This window comes from Podarcis liolepis (assembly GCF_965112155.1).
Source record: "Podarcis liolepis genome assembly, chromosome: 3".
NCBI lineage: Eukaryota > Metazoa > Chordata > Lepidosauria > Squamata > Lacertidae > Podarcis > Podarcis liolepis.
In genome coordinates, this window is record NC_139557.1 from 117756888 (window position 1) to 117776679 (window position 19792).

A 19792-nucleotide genomic window follows, 5' to 3' on the forward strand; every position below is an offset into this window, starting at 1 on the left:
TTGCCTTGTGGGAATACAATGGCAGCCAGTATTTGCTGTGTTGGGGCAGGTGAGTCTGCTCCCATCTACAAAGGATTATATGCATATTCCTATTGTGCAGCCATTCATATAATATGCAAGGTTCACCTGCATTTTTAGCAGAAAGAGAAATTTGTGGGGATAATCTTGATTTCTTGAAAATAAATAAGCCCACTCTGATGGATTGAACAGCTCAATAACTTGCAATCTACAGAGTTCTACCACCTAAAGGACACAGGAGGATGAAGGACCCCCCCAAAAAACTCCTGTTTCACCCTTGGTTTCTACTTCCTAGGTACAAGAAGCCGCTTCACCAAACATCTGACCTTGACCTATCATAGCTATGAAGACCTGGTACTTTCTTGTCTTGGTGCTCTTTGCAGATCCAAGTAAGTTCTTTCATCACCTCTAGATAAAAGGAAAACCTCCCAGATTTACACTACAACCAAGTATTGTGTACTGTTGATTGCCAGTTCATTTCTAGGTCCAATTTAAAGTGCTCACAACAGTGTTTAAAGTCTTAAATGACCTTGGCCCCAATCATTTAGAATATTGCCTCATTCCAAAGAGACCTTATTGGTTGTTAAGATCAACGGATGGGGCCCTCTTGGCATTTGGACACCACTGGAAGTTTGGGTTGTGGTGGCCCAAGAGAGGACATTCTCTGTGATAGCTATTGAATCTCCCACTCCCACCCTGAAGAAAAGATGTACCAAGCTGGGCAGGGGTCCCCTCTCTCACGCTGCACGTGGCCAAGGTTGTGGTGAGGGAGAAGGTTTCGTAAACAGGCAGAATGTGTCTCTGGTTAGGGTTAGTGGAACCCTCCCTGTGGAATGCCTTCCCATCAGATGTCAAGGAGATAAAGAACTACAGAACGTTTAGAAGACACCTGAAGGCAGAACTGTATGAAGAAGTTTTTAATGCTTGATGTTTTATTATGTTTTTATATGGTACAAAATATCTGGGGCAATCCAGCCAGATGGAAGGGGTATTAATAATAAAATTAGAATTATCAAATTAAATGTTATTTTATTTTATAATTATTTATTACTAACAACTTATTTTTAAGAATAATAACAATAATATTATTTATACCCCACCCATCTGGCTGGATTGCCCCAGCCACTCTTGAATTGTTTTGTGTGCCCCCCTTCCACCCACTCAAGGGCACTGTATACAGAATACACCATTGGCAGTTGCATTAGAGGTAGAAAGAGCAGCTTAATATTAGGGGTTTTGTATTATTTCATATTGTGAACCACGCTGTCACCTTTGGATGTAATAAAGGAAATAATGAATGAATGAATAGTCCTGTTCCATTTGTTGTTTTTGTTTTCATGTGAATAGGTTTTGCTATGATATCACTGCAGAGCCTCTGCCCTATCTTTGGGGGCCACTGCGCCCTCTTGAGGTGCCCGGCTGCGTTTGAGGCCATCGACATCTGTAGTGAGAGATGGGTTTGCTGCGTTCGGTGAGAACAAAAATCAAAAGCACTAAATAAATGAATGTGTCAGTAATGAGCAATGTTTCATGTGTCAAAAAGAATGTTTGAGTCCAAAATGGTTGTGCTAAAAAGTTGTTACCCTCAGGAGTGAACTACAATCTCTTTCAGAATACTACTCATCTATTCAAATAAACTGTGTAGTCGTTTGAAGAATGGTAAAAAATAATAATTCATAAACCTATTTGATGACAAAAATTATAATATTTAATAAGTGCTTAAGTAAACAATATGGAAGAGCACCTATAGTGTCCAACTCAATTTCAGATTCTACAACTGGCAGAAGAGACCTGGGTGAGGTTGTCACTGTGGCCAACCCAGTTCACAGTGTTTACGTTGATATTTGACTGCTGAAAGACCTAGTCCCTAGCAACCGAGAGATCACTCATTGAGATGATGCTTTTAAGTGTCTTTTGTTGGACTGTGCACCAGATTTGGCCAAATCCCAAGACAAGTTGGGTCCATTGAGAGGGATTCAGGCTGAGCTTGGGTTGAGAAATCCATGAATCAGGTTGGATGACCCAGAGAGATCCAGGGATGTCAGGGGACGGGTCACCAGGTAGGTATTGGGCAGACTTCAAGCTGACAAAGTGTAAAAGCACCATTACCATATGTCCACCAGCTGCATCTTCTCAGTAGAAGGTAGACCCAATGCTGCCTGGGTCTCCTTCCTTTCTGACACCCCACTCCACAGGATCAATGCCTTCTCTCAACACTGATGTAGCAGTGGTATGTGCTGCTTCACAATGTTCTTTTACTGCAGGGAATTTGCCCAAATCCCTGTCTCCTCCCAATTCTTACTGAATTTTGTTACATGCTAGAAGAAGACACCGGAAAAAAATGAGTATCAAAGAAAAAGAAAAGTAGAGAGTTGCAGAATGAAATAACAGCAAACTAATATACCAAATTGTCTCTCTCTGACAGACGTGACTTGATTCTACGGGCCAGAACTCATGGACACATCGGAAAGTCACAAAGACCCGGCAAGAGACATCGTACACCTGCCAAGAAGCATGAGATAATCAAACCAGGACCCTACTGGTCCGAGACTTCCCCTTAATAGAAAATAAAAATAATTCAGCCTGTCACTGAAAAGGATTAATCACTCCATCATACATGTTATTTGAAAAGATAAATAAAATTAAAAGGAAACAAACGAAAAGGGCTACTTAATTGAATCAAATCACCGATTCTCAGCATCTCCTAGATAATGGGCTGCCAGTTGCAAAACATGACACATTGTTTTAGTAGCTCTTTTATCATGTGTAAAGGTGGGTGATGTGTGGCCTTTGTGGTGTTTGATAAATTTGGTTGAATGTTTCTGTGTGTCTATATATGAGAAAGAGAAAAGGTAAAAAGAAGAGAGAAACGGAGGACGAGGTGGACCCACCCACTTGGGTTTTGCTTCACCCACTTTTGATATTGTCCTCATGCAAGGCAAGCTATTGGCCACCACAGGTATGTGTCCCTAAGTAGTAGAGAGTTGCAGAATGAAATAACAGCAAACCTATATACCAAATTGTCTTTCTCTGACAGACGTGACTTGATTCAAATGGCCAAACCTCATGGACCCATCAGAAAGCCACCAAGACCCACCAAGAGGCCTCCTGCAAAGCCTAAGCCACCCAAACCAACACCCTCTTGGCCCAAAATGAAAAAAAAAAGTTAATATTGTCATTGAAAATGATCATCCATTCCATCGTACATGTTATGTGAAAAGATAAATAAAATGTAAAGAAAAGAAAAGAAACAAAAAGGCCTACTTAGTTGAAAGGGTAGCTACACTGAATCAAATAACTGATTCTCAGCATCTCCCAGAGAATGGGCTGCCAGTTGCAAAACTTGACAGATTGGTTTAGTAGCTCTTTGATAAAGTGTGAAGGTGGATGATGTGTGGTGTTTGTGTTTGATAAATTTAGTGAATGTTTCTGTGTGTGTGTATGAGAGAGAGAAAAAGGGGAAGGAGAGAAAGAAGAGGGGAAAAGGAGGAGGAGGTGTACCCACCCACTTTGGTTTTGCTCCACCCACTTTTGATGTTGGCCACCAGGACCATTTTCCCCACTTGGGAATCTTTGAAAGACTATTTTAAAGATCCTTAGTAGGTTGAAAAGATGGAGGACTGCTAGGACTGTACCTCAACAATTAGGGAGTCTAAACCTGCTCCGGTAAGGTAAAATATTTATTGTCTAAACAATATTAGGGAAAAGGTGGGTCAGACTGTCAAATAGCCATCTTAGGGGGAAGGAGAGCTAAAATTAATGCCAATATATTTCACATCTGGAAACCAATGTGCCCCATGGGTTTTACGTAGTACATGGGTAGATGATTGAAAAACCCAGGACACAATTTTTCATGGCCCTCTAACGGCTAAGTTGTCTCATTTACCAGAAGTAATGTACAGTGGTACCTCAGTTTACAAACTTAATCTGTTCCAGAAGTCCATTCTTGAACCAAAACCGTTCTTAAACTGAGGTGTTTCCAAGTTCCAGTCAAAGTGCTCACAGCAGTGTTTAAATCTTAAATGACCAAGGCCCCAATCATTTGGAATATAGTCTCATTCCAAAGAGACCTTATTGGTTGTTAAGATCAACAGATGGGGCCCTCTTGACATTTGGACACCACTGGAAGTTTGGGTTGTGGTGGCCCAAGAGAGGACATTCTCTGTGATAGCTATTGAATCTTCCACTCCCACCCTGAAGAAAAGATGTACCAAGCTGGGCAGGGGTCCCCTCTCTCACGCTGCACGTGGCCAAGGTTGTGGTGAGGGAGAAGGTTTCGTAAACAGGCAGAATGTGTCTCTGGTTAGGGTTAGTGGAACCCTCCCTGTGGATTGCCTTCCCATCAGATGTCAAGGCTATAAAGAACTACAGAACTTTTAGAAGACATCTGAAGCAGCTCTGTATTGGGACGTTTTTAATGTTTAATGTTTTTTTTCTATTTTATATGTGTCCAAAGTGGCTGGGGCAACCCACCCAAATGGGAGGGGTATAAATAAAAAACAAACTTATTAATTTCTATTCTATTTTTATTTATTACTTGTATTTTAATTTTTAAGAATAATAACAATAATGTTATTATTTATAACCCACCCATCTGGCTGGGTTGCCCCAGCCACTCATGGAACGTTGTGTGTGCCCGCCTGCCCACCACTCTCAGGCACTGTATACAAAAAACACCATTGGCAGTTGTGGTAGAGGTAGAAATAGTGGCTTAATACTAGGTATTTGGTCTTATTTCATATTGTGAACCACCTTGAGATATTTGGATGTAATAAAGAAAATACTAAGTGAATGAATAGTCCTCTTCCATTTGCTGTTTTTGTTATCATGTGAATAGGTTTTGCTAACATAGTAGGCCAGGTCATGTGTCATAACGTTGGGGGCTACCGAGGGGTCTCGAAATGCTATCCTGATTTTATTGCTGTCAGAATGGGTGCGCCAACAGAGAAATGGATTTGCTGCCTGCAGTGAGAACAGGTATCACTAGCAATAAATAAATGAATGTGTCGTCAATGAGCAATGTTTCGTGTGTCAAAAAGAAAGTTTGAGTCAAAAATGGTTGTGCTAAAACATTGTTACCTTCAGGAGTGAGCTACAATCTCTTTCATACCCCTATTGTATCTATTCAAATAAATCGTGCCGTCATTTGAAGAATGGTAAAACAAAAAAAAGATATCACAAACCTATTTGATGACAGAAAACATAATGACTTAATAAGAGCTTTAATAAACAATATGGAAAAACACCCATAGTGTCCAACTCAATCTCAGATCCTACAACTAGCAGAAGAGACCTTGGTGAGGCTGTCACTGTGGCCTGCCCAGTTCACAGTGTTTACGTTGATATTTGACTGCTGAAAGACCTAGTCCCTAGAAACCCTGAGATCACTCATGGATATAACATTTTCAACTGTCTTTTGTTGAACAGTTGGATGGCCCGGGTTGGATGGCCCGGGTTGGATGGCCCAGAGGGATCCGGGGATGTCAGGGGGCAGGTCACCAGGCAGGTATTGGGCAGACCTCAAGCAGACAAACTGTAAAAGCTCCATTACCAAATGTCCGCCAGCTGCATCTTCTCAGTAGAAGGTAGACCCAATGCTGCCTGGCTCTCCTAGCTTTCTGACATCCCACTCCACAGGATCAATGCCTTCTCTCAACACTGATGCAGAAGAGGCACATGCTGCTTCACAATGCTCTTTTATTTGAGAATGAGCCCAAATTTTGGGAGAAAAGCTTTTCTTAATATATATATATATCAAAATCTCTGAACTATCTTGGTGGTGTTGCTTTGAAGGTCCCTGTTTCCCTGCTATTTTTATTCAATTTTGTTACATGCTAGAAGAAAACACTGAAAAAAATGAGTAAATAACGAAGTAAAAGAAAATCTTAAGTAGTAACGAGTTGCATAATGAAGTAACAGCAAACTAATAACTGAAATTGTCTTTTTCTGACAGACGTGACAAGGTTCAGTACGTCATGATTCATGGACCATTTGGAAGGCCTTCAAGACCTACCAAGAGGCCTCGTATACACCCCAAGAAGCCTAATAACCCCCCCCCCCCAAGAAGCCTAAGCCAATCAGACCATGACCCTACTGGTCCCTTAATCCCCCTTTATATTAAAATAATAATTCAGCCTGTCATTGGAAAAAATCTACCACTGCATCATACATGTTATTTGAAAAGATAAATAAATTAAAAGAAAACAAACAAAAAAGCCTATTTAGTCGAATCAAATCACCAATTTTCATCATCTCCCAGAGAATGGGCTGCCAGTTGCCAAACATGACAGATCAGTTTAGTAGCTCTTTGATAATGTGTAAAGGTAGATGATGTGTGGCCTTTGTGTTTGGTAGAATTTTGATTGGACCAGGCATAACGTAGCCTAAAGGAGCATCTCCACCCACATCGTTCAGACCAGAACAATGAGGTCCAGTGCCGAGGGCCTTCTGGCAGTTCCCTCACTGTGAGTTTAAAGGGAACCAGGCAGAGGGCCTTCTTGGTAGTGGTGCCTGCCCAGTGGAACACCCTCCCATCAGATGTCAAGGCAATAAGTAGCTATCTTACTTTTAAAAGACATCTGAAGGCAGCTCTGTTTAGGGACCTATTTAATGTTTAATCCTGTATTGTGTTTTAATATTCAGTTGGGAGCTACCCAAAGTGGCTGGGGAAACATAGCCAGCTGGGCGGGGTATAAAGGATAAATGATTACAAATTATAATTATTATAGCTGCAGAGGGAAATAAAACCTATGATGTGTATATATGGAGTAACATATTGCACTTTTTGCTGATATGCCCAGCTAATCATCTCTAGTGAGGACTGGAACTTGTAGGCAATCAGGAGAACGAGGTGGTAAGACTTGGAGACCTCGCTCCACTTTTTAATGGTAGATTTTCAAGAGGCTTGGTGGGGAAGGTATGGTCTGGGGACACCATACTAAAGATCATGGTGGGGTAAAATAGATATGCTCATTATTCCTTTGAGTACCAGTTGTTGGGTGGACAGTTATGCCCTGCTTGAAGATTTCCAATGGGCATCTGGGCAACCATTGTGAGAAGAGCATGCTGGAATAGAAGACCCATTTAAGCAGCCTTTTATTATGTACAGATATTCTGCTTTAGGGAAGAAGAAGGTTTTCTTTTGTTTTGATCTCAAAAATGCTTTGCTAATGACACATTTTCTCCTTTAGTTGTTGAAAAAAGCTCTGATTAGTGCATGATTCATCCCAAACACCCACTTAATGGTGCTATTGGTATAGTGCTAGCATCTTTGTAAGGGGCAGTCTAAAAAGGAAACTCTGTGCAGCTGGAACTCTCCTCTGACCACCACCCCCACTGTTCGATACAGTTAAAGGGGTGAGAGACAAAGATCCACTATTCCTGCAGCCACTCTTGAGAATTTTTTGAAATTATTACAGAAAGAAAATAGTTATTAAAGAAGGAAAATTTCCCATTTCCAAGAAACAATTCAAAATTATTCCTCTACCCAATGAAAACACAGCTAGGAGTGAGGACCCTGTGGCCCTTCAAATGTTATTGGACATCAGTACTGATCAACTCCAGTCATCATAGCCAATGGCCAGGGTTGATGGGAGTTGGAGACCAGCAATCTCTGCAGGGCTATAAGTTAGCCACCCGTACCTTAACCCTAAAAATCGACCAATTCCCATTCCATAAGAACACTGAGGGTTGTTCAGTTGTTTTTGTTTGTTTGTTTTGTAAAAATATAAAGTGTCATAGAAATGTAAGTTGAGATTCTGGCATTGCAAGCGGTTGGCCTAAATGTCTCTTGGGGGTCGCTTCCAACTTAAATTTTTTTGCTTCTATGAATTCCAAGAGAGTTAAAACTCAGTTGATTTCAGGATGGGAATGGCCTGTACACAGGAGGAAATGTGTACAGTGGTACCTCGGGTTAAGTACTTAATTCGTTCCGGAGGTCCGTTCTTAACCTGAAACTGTTCTTAACCTGAAGCACCACTTTAGCTAATGGGGCCTCCTGCTGCTGCTGTGCCGCCGGAGCACGATTTCTGTTCTTAGCCTGAAGCACTATTTCTGGGTTAGCGGAGTCTGTAACCTGAAGCGTATGTAACCCAAGGTACCATTGTATTATAAAAACAAAGAGCCCTTTTGAAAACAATTCAAAGAACAGATAGCATTTGGTCCGATGCACTCCATTGGAATCCTAAATATTTCAATCCAACTCTAATGCTTCTCATGAAGTGAGGTTCATGAGTTCTGCACATTATAATCTTTGCTTTCAGAATAATGTGGCATCATAACTTCACTTCAGCAACAGGTCATTGATTATATCATTCTCTTACAGTTCAAGCAGAAAATCACACGACCATTCTTTATTACACTCTGCTTGCAGTAGCAATGACCTCCTTCCACCCTTCTCCCCAAAATATGCATGGATGCAGAGGAGCTTAATTATTCATCCAGGTAACAGTACAGGCTGAGCAGCAGACAGAACACTCAGGAATCACTACCCAAGGCTTATGGTCCAGAGCAATAAGTTCAGAACTGGATGGAAGCCACAAAGATGTTGCCACAAATTCTCCTGCCCCTCCCACCAAGCTTTGAATGATGAAGCATAGCACATTCACCCAAGGCACTCTCTTGCCTTGTTGGTATACAATGACTGCAAGTGTTTGCTCTGTTGGGGTAGGTGAGTCTGCTCCCATCTATAAAGGAGTATATGCATATTCCTAGTATGTAGCCATTCATATATTATGCAAGGTTTCTCTACATTTTTAGCAGAAAGACAAGGTTGTGGTGATAATCTTGATTTCTCGTAAATAAATAAGCAGCGTTTAAATCTTAAATGACATAGGCCCCAATCATTTGGAATATTGTCTCGTTCCTCACAAACCTTCTTGGTTGTTAAGATCAACAGACGGGGCCCTCTTGACATTTGGACACCATTGGAAGCTTGAGTTGTGGTGGCCCGAGAGAGGGCAATCTCTGTGATAGCTATTGAATCTCCCACTCCTACCCTGAAGATCCAATGGATAACTCAATAAGTTGCAATCTACAGAGTTCTACAACCTAAAGGAGGGTGGAGGAACCCCATAGCCTCATGTTTTCCCCTTGGTTTCTACTTCCTAGGTACAACAAGGTACAACAAGCCCCCTCACCAAACATCTCACCTTGACGTATCATAGCTATGAAGACCTGGTACCTTCTTGTCTTGGTGCTCTTTTCAGATCCAAGTAAGTTCTTTCATCACCTCTAGATAAAAGAAAACCTCTCAGTTTTGCACTACAGCCAAGTATTGTGTACAGTTGATTGCCAGTTCGTTTCCAATTCCCACTCGAAGTGCACACAGCAGTATTTAAAGTCTTAAAAGAGCTAGGCCTCAATCATTTGGAATGTTGTCTCATTCCTCCACAGACCTTATTGGTTGTTTAGATCAACAGATGGGGCCCTCTTGACATTTGGACACCATTGGAAGTTTGGGTTGTGGTGGCCCAAGAGAGGGCATTCTCTGAGATAGAGGTAGAACCCCCCCCAAAAAAAATGTAACAATCTGGGCAAGGGGGGTCCCTCTCGTGCGATGCACATGGCCAAGGTTGAGGTGAGAGAGAAGGTTACGTAAACAGGCAGAAAGTCCCTCTTGTTAGGGTTAGTGGCACATTCCCTATGGAATGCCTTCCCATCAGATGTCAAAGAGATAAAGAAGTGAAGATTTTAGAAAACATCTGAAGGCAGAACTGCATTGTGAAGTTTTTGATGCTTGTTTTATTATGTTTTTATATGGTCCAAAATGTCTGGCGCAACCAAGCCAGATGGGAGGGGTATAAATAATAAAATTAAATTTATTAAATTAAATATTATTTAGTTATTAGTAATATTTCATTTCACTCATGGAAAGTTGTGTGTGCCCCCCCTGCCCACCACTCTAAGGCACTGTATACAGAAAACACCATTGGCAGTTGTAGTAGAGGTAGAAATAGCAGCTTAGTACTAGGTATTTGGTATTATTTCATATTGTGAACCACCCTGAAACCTATGAGTGAAATAAAGAAAATAATAAATTAATGAATAGTCCTGTTCCATTTCTTGTTTTTGTGAATAGGTTTTGCTAATGTAACAGACCAGACCATGTGCCATGCCTTTCAGGGCCACTGTGCCGTCTTGAACTGCTATGGTGATTTTGTGGCCATCGGAATCTGTGGTGAGAAATGGGTTTGCTGCCTGAGGTGAGAACAAGAATCACAAAAACTAAATAGATCAATGTGTCATTAATGAGTAATGTTTCATGTGTCAAAAAGAATGTTTGAGTCAAAAATGGTTGTGCTAAAACATTGTTACCTTCAGGAGTGAAGGTACTATCTCTTTAATACCACTATTGTATCTATTCAAATAAATCCTGCAGTCATTTGAAGAATGGTAAAACAAAAAAAGATAGCACCAACCTATTTGATGACAGAAAACATAATGATTTAATAAGTGCTTTAATAAACAATATGGAAGAGCACCTATAATGTCCAACTCAATCTCAGATCTGAAAACTGGCAGCAGAGACCTTGGCGGGGCTGTCACTGTGACTGGCCCAGTTCATAGTGTTTACCTAGTTATTTGACTGCTGAATGTCCTAGTCCCTAGCAACCCTGAGATCACTCATTGAGATAATGCTTTTAACTATCTTTTGTTGGACTGCACCAGATTCGGCCAAATCCCAAGACAAGTTGGGTCTATTGAGCAGGATTCATCCTGAGCTTGGTTTGAGAAATGCATTAATTAGGTTAGATGGCCCAGAGGGATCTAGGGATTTTAGGGGACAGGTTAGCAGTCAGGTATTGGGCAGACCTCAAGCAGACCCCGTGCTGTCTGGATCTCCTTCCTTTCTGACATCCCACTCCACAGGAGCAATGCCTTCTCTCAACACTGATGCAACAGTGGCACATGCTGCTTCACACTGGTTACACACACACACACACGAAAAGAAAAGAAAACTCTGAACCATCTTGTGGGTCTTTGAAAGTCCCAGTCTCCCCCACTTTTTATTGAATTTTGTTACATGCCATAAGAAGACACTGTAAAAAATGAGGAATGAAGAAAATGAAAAGCCTAAATAGTAGAGAGTTGCAGAATGAAATAACAGCAAACGTATATAGGAAATTGTCTTTCTCTGACAGACCTGACTTGATTCAAGCGGCCAAACCTCATGGACCCATTGGAAAGCCACCAGGACCCACTAAGAGGCCTCCTATATCTCCTGGGAAGCCTAAGCCACCCATGCCAACGCCCTCTCAGGCTAAAACTACCCCTTTAACAAAAAAAAGTTAATAACTTCATTGAAAAAGATCCGCTGTTCCGTCGTACATGTTATGTGAAAAGATAAATAAAATGAAAAGAAACGAAATGAAAAGGCCTACTTAGTTGAAAGGGCAGCTACACTGAATCAAATAACTGATTCTCAGCATCTCCCAGAGAATGGGCTGCCAGTTGCAAATGTTGACAGATTGGTTTAGCAGCTCTTTGTAAAGGTGGATGATTTGTGGCCTTTGTGTTTCATAAATTTGGTGAATGTTTCTGTGTGTGTTTGTATGAGAGAGAGAAAAGGGGGAAGGGGAGAAAGAAGAGAGGAAAAGGAGGAGGTGTACCCACCCACTTTGGTTTTGCTCCACTCACTTTTGCTGATGGCCACCAGGACAATTTCCCCCACAGGGGAATCTTTGAAATACTTTTTTAAAGATCCTTAGTAGGTTGAAGGGGTGGAGGACTGCTAGGACTGTACCTCAACCTTTAGGGAGTCTAAACCTTCTCCGGTAAGCCAAATGCTTATTTATGTCTAGGCAATGTTGGGGAGAAGGTGGGTCAGCCTGTCAAATAGCTCTGTAGTGGGGAAGGAGAGCTGAATATAATGCCAATATATTTCACATCTGGCAACCAATGTGCCCCATGGATTTCAGTTAGTACATGGGTAGATGAGTGGAAAGCCCAGGACACAATTTTTCATGGCCCTCTAATGGCTAAGTTGTCTCATTTACCAGAAGTAATGTACAGTGGTACCTCAGTTTACAAACTTAATCCGTTCCAGAAGTCCATTCTTGAACCAAAACCGTTCTTAAACTGAGGTGTTTCCAAGTCCCAGTCAAAGTGCTCACAGCAGTGTTTAGATCTTTTAAGTGTCTTTTGTTGGACTGTGCACCAGATCTGGCCAAATCCCAAGACAAGTTGGGTCCATTGAGAGGGATTCAGGCTGAGCTTGGGTTGAGAAATCCATGAATTAGGTTGGATGACCCAGAGGGATCCAGGGATGTCAGGGGACAGGTCACCAGGCAGGTATTGGGCAGACTTCAAGCAGACAAAGTGTAAAAGCACCATTACCATATGTCCACCAGCTGCATCTTCCCAGTAGAAGGTAGACCCAATGCTGCCTGGGTCTCCTTCCTTCCTGACATCCCACTCCACAGGATCAATGCCTTCTCTCAACACTGATGTAGCAGTGGTATGTGCTGCTTCACAATGCTCTTTTATTGCAAAGAATTTGCCCAAATCCCGGTCTCCCCCCAATTCTTACTGATTTTTATTACATGCTAGAAGAAGACACCAGGGAAAAATGAGTAACAAAGAAAAAGAAAAGCCTAAGTAGTAGACAGTTGCAGAATGAAATAACAGCAAACTTATATACCAAACTGTCTTTCTCTGACAGACCTGACTTGATTCAAACGGCCAAACCTCATGGACCCATTGGAAAGCCACCAGGACCCACCAAGAGGCCTCCTGCAAAGCCTAAGCCACCCAGACCAACACCCTCTCGGCCCAAAATGAAAAAAAAAAGTTAATATTGTCATTGAAAATGATCAGCCATTCCATTGTATATGTTATGTGAAAAGATAAATAAAAGAAACAACGGAAAGAAAAGAAACAAAAAGGCCTACTTAGTTGAAAGGGCAGCTACACTGAATCAAATAACTGATTCTCAGCATCTCCCAGAGAATGGGCTGCCAGTTGCAAATGTTGACAGATTGGTTTAGCAGCTCTTTGTAAAGGTGGATGATTTGTGGCCTTTGTGTTTCATAAATTTGGTGAATGTTTCTGTGTGTTTGTGTGAGAGAGGGGAAAAAGGGGGAGGGGAGAAAGAAGAGAGGAAAAGGAGGAGGTGTACCCACCCACTTTGGTTTTGCTCCACCCACTTTTGATGTTGGCCACCAGGACCATTTTCCCCACTTGGGAATCTTTGAAAGACTATTTTAAAGATCCTTAGTAGGTTGAAAAGATGGAGGACTGCTAGGACTGTACCTCAACCTTTAGGGAGTCTAAACCTTCTCCGGTAAGCCAAATGCTTATTTATGTCTAGGCAATGTTGGGGAAAAGGTGGGTCAGCCTGTCAAATAGCTCTGTAGTGGGGAAGGAGAGCTGAATATAATGCCAACATATTTCACATCTGGCAACCGATGTGCCCCATGGATTTCAGTTAGTACATGGGTAGATGAGTGGAAAGCCCAGGACACAATTTTTCATGGCCCTCTAATGGCTATGTTGTCTCATTTACCAGAAGTAATGTACAGTGGTACCTCAGTTTACAAACTTAATCTGTTCCAGAAGTCCATTCTTGAACCAAAACCGTTCTTAAACTGAGGTGTTTCCAAGTTCCAGTCAAAGTGCTCACAGCAGTGTTTAAATCTTAAATGACCAAGGCCCCAATCATTTGGAATATTGTCTCCTTCCTCACAAACCTTATTGGTTGTTAAGATCAATAGATGGGGCCCTCTTGACATTTGGACACAACTGGAAGTTTGAGTTGTGGTAGCCCGAGAGAAGGCATTCTCTGTGATATATGTTGAATCTCCCACCCCCACCCTGAAGAAAAGATGTACCAAGCTGGGCAGTGGTCCCCTCTCTCACGCTGCACGTGGCGAAGGTTGTGGTGAGGGAGAAGGTTTCAGAAACAGGCAGAGGGTGTCTCTGGTTAGGGTTAGTGGAACCCTCCCTGTGGATTGCCTTCCCATCAGATGTCAAGGCTATAAAGAACTACAGAACTTTTAGAAGACATCTGAAGCAGCCCTGTATTGGGAAGTTTTTAATGTTTAATGCTTTATTCTATTTCATATGTGTCCAAAGTGGCTGGGGCAACCCACCCAAATGGGAGGGGTATAAATAAAAAACAAATTTATTAATTTCTATTCTATTTTTATTTATTACTTGTATTTTATTTTTTAACAACAATAACAATAACGTTATTATTTATACTTCACACATCTGGCTGGGTTGCCCCAGCCCCTCATGGAACATTGTATGTGCCCCCCTGCCTACCCCTCTAGGGCACTGTATACAAAAAACACCATTGGCAGTTGTGGTAGAGGTAGAAATAGCGGCTTAGTACTAGGTATTTGGTCTTATTTCATATTGTGAACCACCTTGAGATATTTAGATGTAATAAAGAAAATAATAAGTGAATGAATAGTCCTCTTCCATTTGCTGTTTTTGTTATCATGTGAATAGGTTTTGCTAACATAGTAGGCCAGGTTATGTGTCATAACGTTGGGGGCTACTGCAGGGTCTCAAAATGCTATCCTGATTTTATTGTCGTCGGAATGTGCGTGCCAACAGAGAAATGGATTTGCTGCCTGCAGTGAGAACAAGAATCACTAGCAGTAAATAAATGAATGTGTCGTCAATGAGCAATGTTTTGAGTGTCAAAAAGAAAGTTTGAGTCAAAAATGGTTGTGCTAAAACATTGTTACCTTCAGGAGTGAGCTACAATCTCTTTCATACCCCTATTGTATCTATTCAAATAAATCGTGCTGTCATTTGAAGAATGGTAAAACAAAAAAAAAGATATCACAAACCTATTTGATGACAGAAAACATAATGACTTAATAAGAGCTTTAATAAACAATATGGAAAAACACCCATAGTGTCCAACTCAATCTCAGAACCTACAACTGGCAGAAGAGACCTTGGTGAGGCTGTCACTGTGGCCTGCCCAGTTCACAGTGTTTACATTGATATTTGACTGCTGAAAGACCTAGTCCCTAGAAACTCTGAGATCACTCATGGATATAACATTTTCAACTGTCTTTTGTTGAACAGTTGGATGGCCCGGGTTGGATGGCCCAGAGGGATCCGGGGATGTCAGGGGACAGGTCACCAGGCAGGTATTGGGCAGACCTCAAGCAGACAAACTGTAAAAGCTCCATTACCAAATGTCCGCCAGCTGCATCTTCTCAGTAGAAGGTAGACCCAATGCTGCCTGGCTCTCCTAGCTTTCTGACATCCCACTCCACAGGATCAATGCCTTCTCTCAACACTGATGCAGAAGAGGCACATGCTGCTTCACAATGCTCTTTTATTTGAGAATGAGCCCAAATTTTGGGAGAAAAGCTTTTCTTAAAATATATATATATCAAAATCTCTGAACTATCTTGGTGGTGGTGCTTTGAAGGTCCCTGTTTCCCTCCGATTTTTATTAAATTTTGTTACATGCTAGAGGAAAACACTGGAAAAAAAGAGAAAGTAACAAAGTAAAAGAAAAGCATAAGTAGTAGCAAGTTGCATAATGAAGTAACAGCAAACTAATAAATGAAATTGTCTTTTTCTGTTTTTTTAAAAAAGATATTTATTAAAGGTTTAATAATTACAGAAAGAAGAAGAAAAAGACAATAAAAAGTTCATTACATCAAAAATAAAGAGAAAAAAGACAAAAAAGAGAAAAAAACAATGCAGCAAAACAACAAGAAAAGCAAAAACATTTAGAAAACACATCCAATATCGCTATATCTCTACTTTTCATTTACTTGTATCATCGACCTCCTCACACCTCCCTTTTTTGTATTCTTGTTCAATTACCTATTTCAGCAAATCCTTTCTATCTTTCTCAATTTTTGTTCTATAATTTATCTTAACACAATCTGACCTTAAATTTTACACTTTGTCCCATTAACAATCTATTTTTACTTAGTTCTTTATAACATTTCTGCTAAAACCATGTAACCTCATTCCAGCATCCTTCTAACATTCATTAATTTTACAATATTTCTGTAAATATACTTTGATTTTTTTCCAATCTTCTTCCACCGACTCTTCTCCCTGGTCTCGGATTCTGCCAGTCATTTCCGCCAATTCCATGTAGTCCATCAGCTTCATCTAAAAAGTAGTACATAAATAGTAGCGAGTTGCATAATGAAGTAACAGCAAACTAATAAATGAAATTGTCTTTTTCTGACAGACGTGACAAGGTTCAGTACGTCATGCCTCATGGACCAATTGGAAAGCCTTCAAGACCTACCAAGAGGCCTCGTATACACCACAAGAAGCCTAATAACCCTCCCCCCAGAAGCCTAAGCCAATCAAACCATGACCCTACTGGTCCATTAATCCCCCTTTATATTAAAATAATAATTCAGCCAGTCATTGAAAAAAATCTACCACTGCATCATACATGTTATTTGAAAAGATAAATAAATTAAAAGAAAACAAACAAAAAAGCCTATTTAGTCGAATCAAATCACCAATTTTCATCATCTCCCAGAGAATGGGCTGCCAGTTGCATAACATGACAGATCAGTTTAGTAGCTCTTTGATAATGTGTAAAGGTAGATGATGTGTGGCCTTTGTGTTTGGTAGAATTTTGATTGGACCAGGCATAACATAGCCTAAAGGAGCATCTCCACCCACATCGTTCAGTCCAGAACAATGAGGTCCAGTGCCGAGGGCCTTCTGGCAGTTCCCTCACTGTGAGTTTAAAGGGAACCAGGCAGAGGGCCTTCTTGGTAGTGGCGCCTGCCCAGTGGAACACCCTCCCATCAGATGTCAAGACAATAAGTAGCTATCTTACTTTAAAAGACATCTGAAGGCAGCCCTGTTTAGGGACGTATTTAATGTTTAAATACAATAGGTTCAGAGTCCAGATCCCACCCGAGCCGGTGGATCAACATTGCAAAGCGCGACCAGTAGTCTCTAACTGACTGGCTCCCCTGCATGCACCCCATCAGTTCTCGCCGAGTCACACTTTGCTGCACTTCACTGGAATCCATTGCCTGGAAGAATTTCCTAAGGTCCTTCAAGGCATGATTTTCATCGCCATAAGGGGCCTGATCCATTCCCGTGTCCCATCTTCCAGATGCCCCACAATGTAGGCTACCCTCTGCCCATCGTCAGCAAAGTCATCATGCTGCAGTTCCAAAGAGTACTCTATTTCCGTTCGGAACGCATTGTAGTCCTGGGGTTTCCCCCCAAACTTGTGTACCAGCCCCAGTACCTTCCTTGCGATGGGGGTGGGTCTGACCTGTGCATCCTGAGTGCGTCTTTCGTCCAGCCGCACCATCAGGAGAGCTACATGCTGTTCCAAGTCTCGGTTTCTCTCTACCAGACTTTGCACTCCAGCTGCTTGCTCCGTCTCTCCGGCTCCTCTGGTCTGGCTCATCGTGCTGCCTCTCTGGAGCTGCGCACAAGCAACGTCGGGGACTGACGGATTGCTGTAATGGGTTTAGGGGTTGCTCGTGCGTAAGTTGCCGCCACTCCTGGCTAGGTTACCTGGTTGAACCCTGTCTGTCCGGACCGCCTCTAGCATCGTGGCTGTCTCAGTCGCTGGCAGAATCCATCAGTGGGCATTTCTTGAACTTCTTCCAGCACAAAAATTTCTTGACGCCTAGTCTCCACCTAGTCTCCCTGCGCGGAAGCCTTCTGCGCAGGGAGGGTGTGGGCAGCGGAGGACCCGTACTCTCTCCGCTGGTCTTCGGCGAGGAGTCTTGGAGCCTCCACTCCGATTCCCCCATCTGCCCCCCTTCTCCACTGGTGTTACGCTGATTTCCTTCCCCAGCAAATGGGCTGCCCCTCTCCCTACTGGGACCCTCTCCGGCATCCCTCTGGAGCCTTCTCTCCACCTCTAGCTCCGATGGCAGTTCCCTGACAACTCAGCATGGTTTGACTGTCATTTGAGGTTAGTGGTTACAGAAAACTATTTACAAGCTTCTCGGTAGAGGTTCCCTCAACTGTTGCAGACCTTACCCTGGTTGGTTGCAGACCTTGCCCCCCACCCCACACCCTTTCAGTCCAAGAGGTGGGAGCAGACTAAACAGTCCCTGAGTACAGTCCAGTAAGCTGTGCATGTGTGGAAAACAGTTCTCACAGGGATGACCTTGCACCTAAACAATCCAGCATTCTGGCAGCTTCTGGAACTTTCACGAACTTTCTGTAACTTGTTTCAGGGAATGAATGACACTCACTCCAACATTCTAAGTCCTCATGTCCTCATGTCAGTGTTTAAAAATCTAAATGATCTAGGCCCCACATGTTCGGAAGACTTTATTTTTCCCTACCAACCTTCTCATGTGTTATGATCAGTGGAGGGGGTCCTCTTGTTAGTTCTGCTGTCCTCCGAAATGTGGATGTTGGTGGCCCGGGAGAGGGCACTCTCGCTGATGCATTGCGGAATCCCCTGTGAGCACTCCAACTGGAGAACAGCCTTTGCCAAAGGTGTCATGGAATTTGAAGATGCTCAATCTCAGGACAAAAGGGAGAAACAAGCTAAGGGGAAGACACATTTGGCAAACCCTCACCGTGATCAGCTCCCGTCCGGAAACCTTTGTGTCCCCTCCCCCTCCGTGGAAGGACGTGTGGATCCAAAATTGGCCTCCACAGTCACCTATGGACTCTCTGTTAAGACTGTGTTCATGGAAGACAATCTTACGAGGCTATGACTGATTGCCAGAGGAGAACGGGAAGAAGCATTCTATATTAGATGGGCTGCCTTCAGATGTCTTCTAAATGTCAGATAGTTGTTTATTTCTTTGACCCTAACCCTCTGTCTGGTTCCCTTTAACTTCACTTCTCACAGCCCTTGGCGCTGGACCTCAGTGTCCAAGTTGAACAATGGGGGTGGAGGTGCTCCTTCAGGTATACTGGGCCAAGGCCATTTAGGGCTTTAAAGGTCAGCACCAACACTTTGAATTGTGCTCGGAAACATACTGGGAGCCAATGTAGGTCTTCCAAGACCAGTTATGTGGTCTTGGCGGCCGCTCCCAGTCATCAGTCTAACTGCCACATTCTGGATTAGTTGTAGTTTCCAGGTCACCTTCAAAGGTAGCCCCCCGTAGAGCGTGTTGCAGTAGTCCAAGCGGGAGATAAGCAGAGCATGCACCACTCTGGCAAGACAGTCCACAGGCAGGTAGGGTCTCAGCCTGCATACCAGATGGAGCTGGTAGACGGCTACCCTGGAAACAGAATTGACCTGCACCTCTATGGGCAGCTGTGAGTACAAAATGAAGAAGAAGAAGAAGAAGAAGAAGAAGAAGAGTTTGGATTTGATATCCCGCCTTTCACTCCCTTTAAGGAGTCTCAAAGCGCCTAACAATCTCCTTTCCCTTCCTCCCCTACAACAAACACTCTGTGAGCTGAGTGGGGCTGAGAGACTTCAAAGAAGTGTGACTGGCCCAAGGTCACCCAGCAGCTGCATGTGGAAGAGCGGAGACGCGAACCCGGTTCCCCAGATTAGGAGACTACCGCTCTTAACCACTACACCACACTGGCCTAGTGCTCCTGCTCCCCCAGGGGCACAGTTGCCCCAGTCAGGACCAGGGAGAAGACAGAACCCTGAGCACCCCACATGTGAGAGCCCAGGGGTCTGAACACTCATCCCCCAACACTACTTTCTGGACACAGCCTAGGAGGAAGGAGCAGAACCACTGTATAACAGTGCGATTTTTATTTTGAACTCTTGCTCTGATCAATCCCAACCGTAATAGCCAATGGTCATGGATAATTAGAAGTGGAGTCCAGCAATCTCAGCAGGTCTATAAGTTTGCCACCCCTGCTTTAGTGC

The 19792-nt window shown here is 42.7% G+C and overlaps 1 protein-coding gene across 1 annotated transcript; it reads left to right on the forward strand.

The window, feature by feature from the left end:
* The first annotated feature begins 322 nt into the window (after window positions 1-322).
* Window positions 323-2617, forward strand: LOC310704606 (uncharacterized protein). Its single transcript, XM_083498256.1, has 3 exons — window positions 323-407; window positions 1366-1489; window positions 2444-2617. The coding sequence occupies exons 1-3, from the start codon at window positions 362-364 to the stop codon at window positions 2577-2579; spliced, it is 306 nt and encodes a 101-aa protein (XP_083354382.1). The 5' UTR covers window positions 323-361; the 3' UTR covers window positions 2580-2617.
* The last annotated feature ends 17175 nt before the right edge of the window (window positions 2618-19792 follow it).